The following is a 13,244-nucleotide window of genomic DNA, read 5'->3' on the forward strand; positions in this document are numbered from 1 at the left end:
ACACTGTGTTATTGCTGCACAGTTTCTTACTCTGCAGTAAAAAGGGAACACGCTCAAGCTCAGCATTCCTTTATGAATTAAACAAAAGCATGGTGGGGAGTTGGGGGTGGGGGCAATAGTTTGTTCAATTCACAGAGAAACCTCAAATAAGTGGAGTCAACTAATCAGCACCTTTTTTGGTACACCGCGTAAACTGCTGCACTCAGACAATTTGGCATTCTTGTGCCTGTGCTGGTGGGTGTGAGATAAAAAGCTTCCACAGCATGTCTCCTTTTTCGGGAATACTGGAGTTAATGTTATATCAAGGAAGGGTCATTCCGTGAAATCTTAACGCTGTGTAACTTGTTGGAAAACCTGACAGATTTTGGCCTGACCTGCACAGCATTTCCAACACTGTCTCTTTGCATTTGGCCTGCAGAGTTTCCACTCTTCAATTTAAAAAGTAAAAGTATTTACAGCACCACAAAATGTTCCGGAGTAGAATAGAATAGAATATCCTTTATTGTCACTTGTACTCCAGTACAGGAGTACAGTGAAAAGTTTTTACAATGGCTGCCTGTTAATGGCGCCATCTTAGGTACAAATCTTACAAGGTTAAAAAAAAATGCTGTTATACAAAAGAGGATTAAAAGGAGAGCAGAAGCATCACTTAGTGTCTGAGAATGAGTTAGGAATGAGGTAGTTATAATTTGAATCCTTTTCAAAATGTTACAGTCCGGTAAAGAATTCCAAACAGCAGCATCTCAACATGTTTGGCGCCAGACCACAGTCCAGCAACTGTCCTGCATCGCTCTAGCCTCCGGACCGCTCCTCACCAGCACTTTGCAGCCACAAGGTAAGTCGTGCAGGACTGGGATTTGCTTCACCTCGTGCCGCTCCAGGGCCCGGGGGCTCCCCACGTGCCGTTGCTCTGGGACTTGGGCCGGCCCGCGCTCGTTCTGCTGCTGTTGCTCCGGGATACGGCCCGCGCGCACTTACCTCCCGCCCAGTCTCCAATCACAACTCCAGGTAGGAGTAGTTGAAAGTTTGAGGGGTGGGGGAGGTGGGAAGAAACAAAATACTGCAAGGAGGGGGGAAAGAAAAAACAGAAAGGTAAAGGAAAAGGAACTGGTGAGCACCCCCCCCGATATTCAACTGGTGGTGGCCATTCGGCCCTTTACATCTGCTGGGCTGCTCAGTAAGATCATGGCTGATCTTCTGCCAGAAGTCCACTTCCTGATGATCCCCATGTTCCTTAATTGTTGTGGTACCTAAAAATATATCAATCCCTGATTTAAATATGATCAATGACAGCTCTTTGGGGTAGTGCTGCACTATCAGGAGGTTCAGCTTTTCAGATGAAAGGTTAATCTAAGGCACTATGTGCCCCCTTGAATGGACGCAACAAATCCAGTGCCTTACTCAAAATTAGGCAATCCAGCTGTTTCTGGGATCCTGCTGTGTACAAAGTGGCACCTTCGACCATGAGATATAGGGGCAGAATTAGGCCACTTTAGTTCATCAAGTCTACTCCATCATTCAATCATTTCTGATAAGTTTCTCAACCCCATTTTCCTGACTTCATCCTGTAACCCTGACTAATCAAGAACCAATCCATCTCTGTCCTCAATGACTTGGTCTCCTCAGCCCTCTGCAGCAACGAGTTTCCCAGATTCTCCACCCTCAGGCTGGAGAAATTCCTCCTTATCTCAGTTCTAAAGAGTTGTTCCTTTACTCTGAGGCTATGCCATTTGGTTTAATGTGAGGTGTTGCATTTTGGTAAAACAAACAAGGGTGGAACGAATACAATTAAAAGTAGGGCCTTGGGCAGTGTTATAGAACACAGACCTAGGGGTTCAGGTACATAATTCTTTTAAATTTGCATCACATATACATAGGGTGGTTAAGAAGGTGTTGAGCATGCTTGCCTTCATTGCTCAGTCCTTTGAGTATAGAAATTGGGACATCATGTTGAGGTTGTATAAGATGTTGGTGAGGCCTGTTCTGGAGCACTGTGTCCAGGTCTCCCCATTATAGGAAGGACATTATAAAGCTGGACAGGGTTCAGAAAAGATTTTTCAGGATGTTGCCAGGAATGGAAGGTTTGAATTATTGGGAGAGGCTGGAACTTTTTTCAGTGGAGCGTAGGAGATTGAAGGATGACCTATAGAGGTTTATAAAATCATGAGGGGCATGGATAAGTTGAATGGTGCATTTCAAAACTAGGAACGTATCTTTCAGGTGAAAGGAGAAAAATTTAAAAAAGATATGAGGGGCTTTTTTTTTTTAAACACAGAGCATGGTTCATGTGTGAAATGAAATTCCAGAGGAATTAGTGGATGCGGGTAGAGTTACAATGTTTAAAAGACATTTGCATAAGAACATGAATAAGAAAAGTTTCAGGGGATGTGGGCCAGGAGCAGGCAGGTGGGACTAGTTTAGTTTGGGATTATGGTTGGCATGGACTGGTTGGACCGAAGGGTCTGTTTCTGTTCTGTATGACTCTATGATTGTCCTATTTGTGGAAATGTCTTCTCCATGTCTACTCTATCCAGGCCTCGCAGTATTCTGTTGGTTTCTGTGAGTTCCCCCCACATCCTTCTAAACTTCCTTAAGTACAGGCCCAGAGTCCTCAAACACTCCTCATATGACAAACACTTCATCCCCAGAATAATTCCTGTAAACTTCTTCTGGACACCCTGTAAAGTCAGCACATCCTTCTTTAGAAATGGGGCCTAAAACCGCTCACAATATTCCAAAGCCTTGGCAGTACATCTCTACTCTAGCTCTCGAAATGAATGCTAACATTGTATTTGCCTTCCTAACTGCCAACTAAACCTGCATGTTAACCTTAAGAGAATCCCAACTGTACAATGTAAACTTAAAACTAAAATAAGACCTGGCTGCTTGTGAAGTGTTTTGGGACATCCAGATGTAGTTTGTAAGTGCTGTAAAAATCAAGTATTCCATGCCGCACATTATCCAAACAATGAATCAAAGAGAGGTGAAAGCTGCCATAGCCCCAGAGGACCTAGTTCTTATAAGGTGCTCTCTCATCAGAGATAGACGGTTGGTCCCGGGGGTCACCATGTCTCAGACGAGGGGGGTGAGGTTGTGAAGGTGGGCCTTTTGGCTGATACCGAAATTGAACCCACGCTGTTGACATCGCTATGCATCGCAAACGTGCTAACTGAGCTAACCAACTCCAAGACAGATAGTGACCACCCATTTATTAAATATACATTATGTATTTTCTTTAAAAATAAAGAAAAAAAAACACTCATGCTGACACATGGGCTTGCTGTTCAAATGATCCAGTGACATCTCACCCAATGAGCTTAAAAAGAGAGACAGCCAATTGTTCATCAGCATTTCACACCTGGGCCCGGAAAAACCTTACTGAGAAAAAAAAGGCACGTTTTGCTGAGGCTTTTTTTTTGTAACTGTGGCTTTGAGCAAATAATCAGATGAAGTGGATGCGGAATTTGGGATGGAGTTGTCGGAAGTTGCTGCTCTGATGCAACCAGTTTCCTCTGCACCTGGTTTAAATTTAAACAAGTCTTGGCAGTTAACTATCAGTCGACCATTTTGTTGGTGCATTCTCCAAGGCAACACCTCCACCAGAGTCCACTTGCCAATCAATCAGCACTCTTATTTTTCCCCTAAAGTAGCACAGAAGTGTCAAACCCCGCCCCTTAAACTGGCATTCTTGTGAACTGTCCTGATGAGCGAAAGAAGGAAAGCTTCAACACCATAGCTTTTTCTCAGCAGTGCTCAGGGGCTCTGTAACACCAAACGAGCATTCATATACCACAAACAGATAAGACCATGTTGCGGCAGCACCTAGTCATAAAACGTTACACAAAAAGAATGTCCACAGACAGTTGTCTCCAAACCTGGGTCAATCCTGGTGCAACGTGATCGGGGCTATTTACATTGCTGCATTTTAACCAGCTGCTGATCTGCCTGGTTAAAATACCTGGTGTAGACCTGGTCGAACATATCCTTGCAAGGAATGAAGGCATGCAGACGGGAGCAGATGAGGAAGGAGCCAGCCATTTTGCGATGGAGGGAGTAGGATTCCTCAGGGGGAGGAGTCAGACGGTGCTTCAGCATCACTGGGATCAGGCTCTGGATCCGCCGGGTGGTGTCCTGACTCCCAAAGTCAAAGGATTCTGGCTGAGCAAATGCCTTTCCAAGGGTCATGACCGCGTCAATGTGAGCATCCTCAAACACCTGAAAACAACACAGCAAACCGGTTTCATCAGGACAGTCAGAGGCATAGTAACTCAAGTACAGCCACCACGATGGGGACCATGTACCAGGTGCAGGTGCAGAAGCAGAGCAATAAATTGCCATGCCTCAGCAATTCACACATCCAGTCACCCACACTAGGGCACTGATCACATTCCCCACCCCACTTCACTGCTACCCGAAACGTCCCTGAAAACTCAATGCCATCAAGAACAAAGCAGCCCATCAGACTGGCATCACATCCACCACAACCAACGCAGATTGGGGGCAGTGTCTACCATCTACAAGATGCACTGCAGCAACTCACTAGGCTTTTTAGACAGCACCTTCCAAACCTGCAATCCCCACACTTTTAACAGGATGATGGTAGCAGATACAGAGGAACACCACATCCTGGAGGGGCAGCACGGTGGCTCAGTGGTTAGCACTGCTGCCTCACAGCGCCAGGGACCCGGGTTCAATTCCACCCTTAGGCGACTGTCTGTGCGGGGTTTGCACATTCTCCCCGTGTCTGCGTGGATTTCCTCTGGGTGCTCCATGTTTCCTCCCACAGCCCAAAGATGTGCAGGGTAGGTGGATTGGCTATGCTAGATTGTCCAGGGATGTTTTGATTAGGTGGGTTAGACGTGTGAAATACAGGGGTAGGGGAATGGGTCTGGATGGGATGTTCTTCAGAGGGGCGGTATGGACTTGTTGGGCCGAATGGCCAGTTTCCACACTGTTGGGACTCTATGACCACCCCCTGCAAGCTCCCCTCCAAGCCCCTCACCATCCTGACTTGGAAATATAGGGCTTTTCTTTAAGTGTCACTGGGTCACTCCCCTCAGTGCAGCATTTCAAGAAATGTCTTCACCCAGAGAGTGGCGGAGTCTGTGGAATTCTTTGCTATAGAAAACAGTTGAGGCCAAAACTTTCAAGGAGGAGTTAGATATAGTTGTCAGGGCTAAACGGATCAAAGGGTACGGGAGAGAAAGTGGGAACAGGGAACTGAGTTGGACGATCAGCCACGATCATATCGAATGGCAGAGCAGGCTGGAGGGGCCGAATGGCCTACTGCTGCTCCTAGTTTCCATGCTTCAATGCAAGAAGGCAGATCACTGCTGCTTTCTCAAGAGCAATCAAGGGTAGGCAACAAACGCTGCCCACATCCTGTGAAATAATCATTTTTAAAAAGTAACAAATTAAAACACAGGAGGTGGCTAATTAGCCTGCTGAAATGGTTCCACCATTCAATGAGATCACGCTTGATTTGTATCTCAACTCAACCTAACAAACATTTGTCAAACTCAGCTCTGAAATTTTCAATTAATCTCTTGTGCAGCCTCAACCGACCTTTTAAGGGAGGGAGTGCACGATATCTACCCTAATGTTTTCTTCTTCTGCGTGGACCTCCATGGTCCGTGCACAGCGCAGAATCAGAAGTCAATGCTGCGTCAGTGTCAACACGTCGTGCGCAGAACCTTTGAAGGAACGTTAGTCCTGTGTGGGAGGCAGTTCTTCCTGATAATCGCCCCCTGAGGGGCCCTGCTGGAGTCTGAAGGTTCCGCACTCCCCAGCGGATAAGCGCGGGACTTGCCTTGGTCTCGTAGCCAGTGAGGAACTTCAAATCTCGGGACTTCTGTAAGACTTTGTCTCTGTTGCCATCAGCAGCTGCTCGGACGACCTGCATGAGAAGGTACCACGCATCAGAGCATGAGGGTGCAAGGAAGAAATTAAAAGCGGCAACGATTGTTTCTGAAAGCTGAAAGCAGTGCCGAGGCTCACCACTGACCGGCACATGGCCCAGATCCAAGACTTTTCTGGCAACGAGGATGGGATTCAGGAAAACGTTTAAGAGAAGGAAAAAGCAACCTGATACTCTGGAGACATTCTGTATTCCAGGGTGGAAAGCGGCAGACTCCGGATTCAGGTCTGTAGCTAATATGTTAACACAATTAGGACCCCTGAAAGGATGGGGGAACGGTTGTAACTGGTAACAGAAAGAACTGGAGGCCAGGTTTCTGCACTGTGCAAGTGCACTGAACCTTGTAGAAGTGTTAACTCATTGTGGTCTGGTTTGAATGCACTTTTGCTTGTTGGCTGCTAAATGTCATCTTGTACAATTTGCGTGTTTTTGTTCCCTAGAGCTCGAGACCTGGGGATACTTTGAAGTTAGTTTGCATTTTGGGAATGTATGGTGATTTGAAAGTGTGTTGTGTGTTTGCATCAGTGTGGGACATGTATGGTTAATGTAATGTCTTTTTAAGAAACCATCAGTGGTTGTGTAAAGCAAAAATCTGCGAAATGTTGATTCATAAGTTCGGTTTGCAAAGCTTGGTACAAATTTACGTTTTGGAATTGGCTCCTTGATGTGTTTGGACTTGGGTAAATTTTAACTTCATAAATTACCATGTTTGGAATTTCATTTTCTGGCCAGAGTGAACTCCCAAATACTGTTTTAACACATGAGTAAATCTTTAATTCCAGATGATAAGATTGACTCATTGTTAATATCCAAGTAATAGGGGCATTGGAATGTTGAAAATGCAAATCTCTGTGGCGGGGAGTTTAGGAAAGACAAACTTAGCAAATGGGTGGGCTTTTCCTTCTTTCAAGGAGGAGGAGAGACAGATGACAGAATTACATGCAGCAGTTTGCACCCCACCCCATTTTTTGAATCCGAAGTAGATTAATAATGAACCCATTCCACTTCATGTGGAATGGATGGAGCTCATTTGTTTTTAAGAAAATGGAAAGCTGAACCCATTTACAGAATTTCAACGTCACAACACAGTAATGGATGAGGCACCCTCAACCCATCAAGCCACTCATCAATAACACATTTCAGTGTTGGGGAAGTACTGTGGAAATATTAAGTGTCAGGAATCTCGAAACCACTGACCCCAGGTAGACTTAAGCAAAAACTATATTAAAATTGACATGCTCTGGTATTCTGAAACATTTGAATGGAATAGTTACCTGAAAATTTAAAGGGATTCTGGGAAATGATAAAGTGCATGCACAAAGTCTCAGTGGTTTCAAAGCATAAAAATGGTTAGTGACTTTAAGGGAGTAAACAGAATATTGAATTTGGACAAATTTACATAGAGATATATCTAGAATGAGTTATCAAGTGACTTTTAAAAAAGTGGGTCACCTCACAGAAAGAACAAATATGTTGTGCCTGAATCAAACAGAAATGTTTGACTTCTGTTTTAAAACATTACAAAATTATGTTCCATAGACTACGAATCTCTACAGATCTCTGGAATTAGATATAGTGGTAACAGTTAAGTTACAAAATTGGAAGAGAACGAAGTAATTAGGGGCGGAGGCTGGTGGCAGAAGACAAAAACACTATTGAATAATGGGATTGAAATGGCACTTGATGTTAAAGTGCATTTTAGTGAAAAGGAAGTTTAGATGACAGCACCAGACTGATAGCTTTCTCTTGATGTTCGAATCCTTGTCTTTCTTTTTAAGCAAAATTGAATTGGTGTTCAAGCCACTATCCGACGCGTTGGGACCGTACTTAGAGAGAGAAGTAAAACCTCAGACCATTTGATAAATTAAGAATGTGTGACATGGTCTTGGGACACCAACGGAAGTGTGCAAAAGTGAATGTTACCTCAGAGGTAACAAACATGAGACAGTTTAAAAAAAACATGCACTAAAGACTCAATCTCAGACACATGTACACCTACTTGACAAAAGGATTAGTGTGGCTTGGAAGAGCACAAAACATAGTTTAAATGATAAGACACTGACACGAAATCCATACAGAAACCGACTTTAAAACAACGAAAGTAGTATTAGGGGAGGTGATGGCCTAGTGGTATTAATGCTGTACTGTTAATCCAGAGACCCAGATAACATTCTGTGGACCTGGGTTTGAATCCTGCTGTGGCAGATGGCGGAATTTGAATTCAATTAAAAATATCTGAAATTAAGAATTTAATGATGACCATGAATCCATTGTTGATTGTCAGGAAAAACCCATCTGGTTCACTAATGCCCTTTAGGGAAGGAAACTGCCTGGTCTGGCCTACATGTGACTCCAGACCAACAGCAATGTGGTTGACTCTGAACTGCCCTCTGGGCAATTAGGGATGGGGCAATAAATGCTGTCTGGTCAACGACACTCTCATCCTGTTAATGAATAAAGAAGCTCTTAAAAAAAATTAGTGAAAGGGATGTAAAATAAAATTACAATCAATCAAAATAAAAAGTGTGATTGGCTATTATGTCAAAATGTTACAGAAATGAAAGATTATGGATTCTGGGAGGAGTGATGGTGGACTGAGTGAAAGGGCCCATCAGATGATATACAGGTTCCCCCATCTCAAGCATCTGTATGACTAAACCAGTAAGGGAAATTATATTGTGTTAGGACTGTTGGTAAATGTGAAAAAGGCTGAGCTAAGACTCAGGGGCTATAGGAATATGCAGTAAGGGAAAATAAAAGATGGGCAGCGTTAAGTGGAGGGTAAAGCCTGATGAATGTTAGAGCAGTATTGTTGATACCATGTATATTGTAGCTCAAAGTGGGTACCTGCATTTGGAGGTAGTTACCACTCAATGATACAATCATTTATAAAATTGGCAAGGAGGGAAACATATTGAAGTGTCCTCAAGATGGATAAAGGAGAAGCGAGCTGGAGAAATTTTGAGTCCATGTATGATGTTATTTTATTGCTATTGGGTTAAGTGATGGGTGGTTGAGGAACTGGAGGAAAAAGAAACACAAATTAAGATTCCTGAATCTGGAATATACTGAACTTTACAGCAAATTATGTCAATAGATTAACTGCGAAAAAAAATGTAGACGATATTCTGGTCCCCTCAGTCAGGTTACATTATTGGAAATGAGAAAAAACCTGTACTGTTAAAGGGATAAGACCAGTCTGACAACTATCTAACTATTGCAGAAACTTTGTAGAAAATTACAATGAATTAGTTGGACGCCTGAAAGACTTTATGAAGGAGGGGCGGGGCTAGCTCAGAGAAAATGGAATGGGGATCTAAGCAAGAAATAGCCTTTGTCAAAAATCAGACAGACACTGGCCTCCACACCAGCACTAGGACTCCCTGACCTGAAAAAGCCCTTTCACCTCTTCTGCAGTGAAAGCAAGGGTAATCAGTCTGCAGTAGCGTTACAGAGACGAGCTCCGGCCTGTAGGATATAACTCAGGTCATAATGGGACAACATTCGTGTGTTCAAGCCATCCAATGTGCTACCTGGGCCCTAACGACATCATCCCCCCGACACAACTAGGGAAGGTGATATTACACTGCCCACATAGTATAGTCCAGCTATTGGATGCTGGCAAACTGAGAGGTGTCATGGGCAGTCGGTGAGCCAAATGGGAAGCCACACTGTTGCCAGGAGACAAGCACGTGAAAATGGTTAGAGATAATAGAGAGAACGCAGCAATGAATGTGAATCAGGAAGGGGAGACAGATGATTGTGTCCCTCTCATGGAGCAGGAAGAGGAGAGACAGGGTCGAGTTAAGGAGGAGTCATTAGAGGGGGCGAAATGTAAAGTACATGCTTGTAGATGGGGCGCGGCAGTAATATGATGATGAGACCCAGACTTGGAATTGGGGGGTGGGGTTTATTCGAAAGGGTAACTTTTGGCAGGGCAAGGGGTAGGAGGATGTCATTCCACTCAGGTAGCTGAACTAAAAGCACTACTGCCCTCCAGCTAGAGAAAGGACAAAGAGTTAACATCTACACAGACAGTAAAAATGCCTTTGGTGTATTCCACAACTACACGACGGCACGGGCAGGATGAGGTGATATTACCCCGAGTGGCAGTACAATTCAACATCAGACCCTAGGCACGTACCCAGTGGCAGCAGTAATTAAAATTAAAACGTACAGAAAGATCCAAACACCAGAATAGAAAGGAACTGACTAACAACCAACTAGTCTGGCATTTTCTTTTCCTTCCTCCCTCCCTCTTGCAGGTTCTGCGGGCCCTCAGCAGGAACGAGATCCTCGACCTCAGAATAGGAGCCGGAATAGATTAAGATGTGTGCATATATGTGGTGTGGTCGCGCAGCGGCTATAATTAAAGATACTACTACCATTAGCGTAAGCATGAAAATGCTAATCCTCTGTGGGTTCCACTCGATTTTGATCCCATCGGAGGCAGACAGGTATGTGGCACAGTTTGCTGGTTCCATCACCACCTGGACTGTACATCAGGGTGGGATATGTTTAAGGGTTGGTCTCCAAAGGCCACTGCAATCGTTAATTTGATAATACACCCTATTGTTGTATTCACATTGGCGATGGTTATTTTCATTGTAGTTTTAATCTTCTAGTGTAGGTTACATATTCTTATTATATGTTCTCGTGTGGCTGTCGTTGATTTACGTCTGCATTTGCAGTTGTAACATGCGCTGTCAAATATCATCGGGGTGGATTGTATAGGATGGGCTGAAAGGCTAAAACTGTTGATGATATTCAACAGCTGCATGACCTTGACTGAGTTCTGTGAAAATTCCTGTACATGCTGCAGATGACACAATCAAAACTTGTTTTGTGTAGTTGCAAGCAGCTTGTTTTCTGTATCTGCTTTTCTGTGCTGGCTGTTTGTTACACTGTTTAAGAGAGAGAGTTTCGTTTGGACTTCACTTTGGGCCAGGATCACAAACGGTGCCAGGAACAAAGCTAAGCCTCCAGACCAGCCATCGATCGAGGGGTCCCCAATGGGCAGGAGGGCGTGAGGCTCACTGTTTTCTTTTCCTGCCTTTTTCAGCTCTTTTTTATTACCTAATCCATGTTCATAGTTCAGTCTTTTATTTTCCCTTTCTTTTCATTTTTGTTTTATTATTACTCATTAAACGTTTATATTTAAGAAAATTGCTGTTGTCGAGTTTTACCAGGATGCTGCCTGGACTGGAGGGCGGGTCTTATGAGGAAAGGTTGAGGGAGCTAGGGCTTTTTTCATTGGAGCGAAGAAGGATGAGAGGTGACTTGATAGAGCTGTACAAGATGATGAGAGGCACAGATACAGGGGATAGTCAGAGACTTTATCCCAGGGCGGAAATGACTAATACGAGGGGGCATAATTTTAAGGTGATTGGAGGAAGGTATAGGGGAGATGTCAGAAGAAGGGTCCAGACCTGAAACATCAGCTTTCCTGCTCCTGTGATGCTGGCCTGCTGTGTTCATCCAGCTCTACACAGTGTTATCTCAGACTCCAGCATCGGCAGTTCCTACTATCTCTTACACAGAGTGTGGTGGGCGTGTGGAATGCGCTGCCGGTGGTGGTAGTGGAGTCAGATACATTAGAGACTTTTAAGCGACTCTTGGACAGGCACATGGATGATAGTAAAATGTAGGGTATGCAGGGTAGATGGATCTTAGTAGGATAATAGGTCGGCACAATATCGTGGGCCGAAGGGCCTGTACTGTGCTGTACGTTCTACGTTCTATGTTCTTCTCTTAACTACTATTGACCGAATCTGAAAAGAGCTGCTTGGATACACCCTGTGATCAGGATCAGTCAATCAACACTGAAGGGGAAAAAAAAAGTGACCTGGTTATGACCACATGCAGGAGCTTGCTGTGAGCAAATTGGTTGAAACTTTACAACAATTTCTATGACTTAGACCTTGGCTCTGCTAATGGAGCCACTAAAACATTTTAGTTGCCAGGCAGAAGGTATTGAAATGTCATATGTACCTCAATGTAGTTGTCCGTGAATTCTTTACCAAACTCTCGACTTGCTCCAAAGTCCAACAATGTCACCTGACAGGCAAGAAACAAAACATAATTCTCACCGGCAATGCTGTGGCAGCACCTTCCAAATCCACCACCTCTACCATCCACAGCCCCATTATAGAAAGGATATTGGTAAACTGGAGAGGGTTCAGAAATGATTAACCAGGATGTTGCCAGGAATGGAGGGCTTGAGATATAAAAAAAAGAGACTGGAAGGGCTGGGACTTTCTTCACTGGAGCGTAGGAGGTTGAGGGGTGGCCTTATTGAGGTTTATAAAATCATGAGGGGGATGGAGAAGGTGAATAGCCAAGGGTCTTTTCCCTAGGGTGGGGGGAGTTCAAAACTAGAGGGCATATTTTCAAGGTGAGAGGAGAAAGATTTTAAAAGGATAGGAGGGCAACATTTTTTTTTAAACACAGAGAGTGGTTAGTGTGTGGAATGAACTGCCAGAGGAAGTGATGGATGCAGGTACAGTTACGTTTAAAAGAAATTTGGATAAGTACATGAAAAGGAAAGCTGTGGAGGGGTATGGGCCAAATGAAGGCAGGTGGGACTAGTTTAGTTTGGGAACAAGATCAGCGTGGCTTGGCTAGACCAAACGGTCTGTTTCCATGCTGTTTGACTTTTTGACTCTAAGTACACAGGCAGCAGATGTATATGAACGCCACCCCCTGCAAGATCCCCTCCAAGCCATGCACCATCCTGACCTGGAAATATCTCGGTGTTCCTGTAGCGTCGCTGCGTCATTATCCTGGAATTCCCTCCCTAACAGCATTGCCTGTCCCCACACCACACAGACAGCAGAGACTCAAGACAACTCCCTGCCAATGCTCTTCCTAAGACACAGAACCACTTGGAGGATCAGTACAGACCGAACAGGATGGCGATTGCACCAGTTCAAGAATGAGAAGCACTAAACTACTCAGCCCTTGAAGTGTGCTCTGCCATTCAGTGCAGGCGCAGACGATTTTTTTGAATTTCCAAATTCCACATTCCCCAAAGTCTGCGATTCCCCTGTCTGACTAAAATCTATCTACTGCTACCTTAAATATATTGACTGACCCTGCCAGCCCTGCCTCCACTGCTGTGTGAGGGGTTCCAAAGTTTGGCCAACTCTGGAGAGAAAAAAAAATTCCCCTTATTTCTGTCTTAAACGGGTGACCCCCTAATATGAAACTACTGCCCTCGATGTGGACTGAAAAGGGAGAAAAAATGTATCAAAATGTTGGGGGGGTTGCATGAGGGCGGGGAAGGGGCGTGAGGGAGGACGGGGAAGGGGCGTGAGGGAGGACGGGG

General features: G+C 44.5%; 1 protein-coding gene across 2 annotated transcripts in view; it reads right to left on the bottom strand.

The window, feature by feature from the left end:
• Window positions 1-3,194: 3,194 nt before the first annotated feature.
• The window catches only part of LOC109924885 (atypical kinase COQ8B, mitochondrial-like), an 11,631-nt gene continuing 1,581 nt past the window's right edge, over window positions 3,195-13,244 (bottom strand). For both annotated transcript variants that reach the window (XM_020524856.2, XM_048618343.1), the window contains exons 3-5: window positions 11,909-11,974; window positions 5,810-5,896; window positions 3,195-4,215 (exon numbers count right to left, since the gene is read on the bottom strand). In XM_020524856.2, the coding sequence (XP_020380445.2) occupies window positions 3,907-4,215; window positions 5,810-5,896; window positions 11,909-11,974 (462 nt within the window). In that variant the 3' untranslated portion in view covers window positions 3,195-3,906. The remainder of the gene's footprint in view (window positions 4,216-5,809; window positions 5,897-11,908; window positions 11,975-13,244) is intronic.

The sequence above is a fragment of the Rhincodon typus genome, chromosome 39, assembly GCF_021869965.1.
Source record: "Rhincodon typus isolate 14 chromosome 39, sRhiTyp1.1, whole genome shotgun sequence".
NCBI lineage: Eukaryota > Metazoa > Chordata > Chondrichthyes > Orectolobiformes > Rhincodontidae > Rhincodon > Rhincodon typus.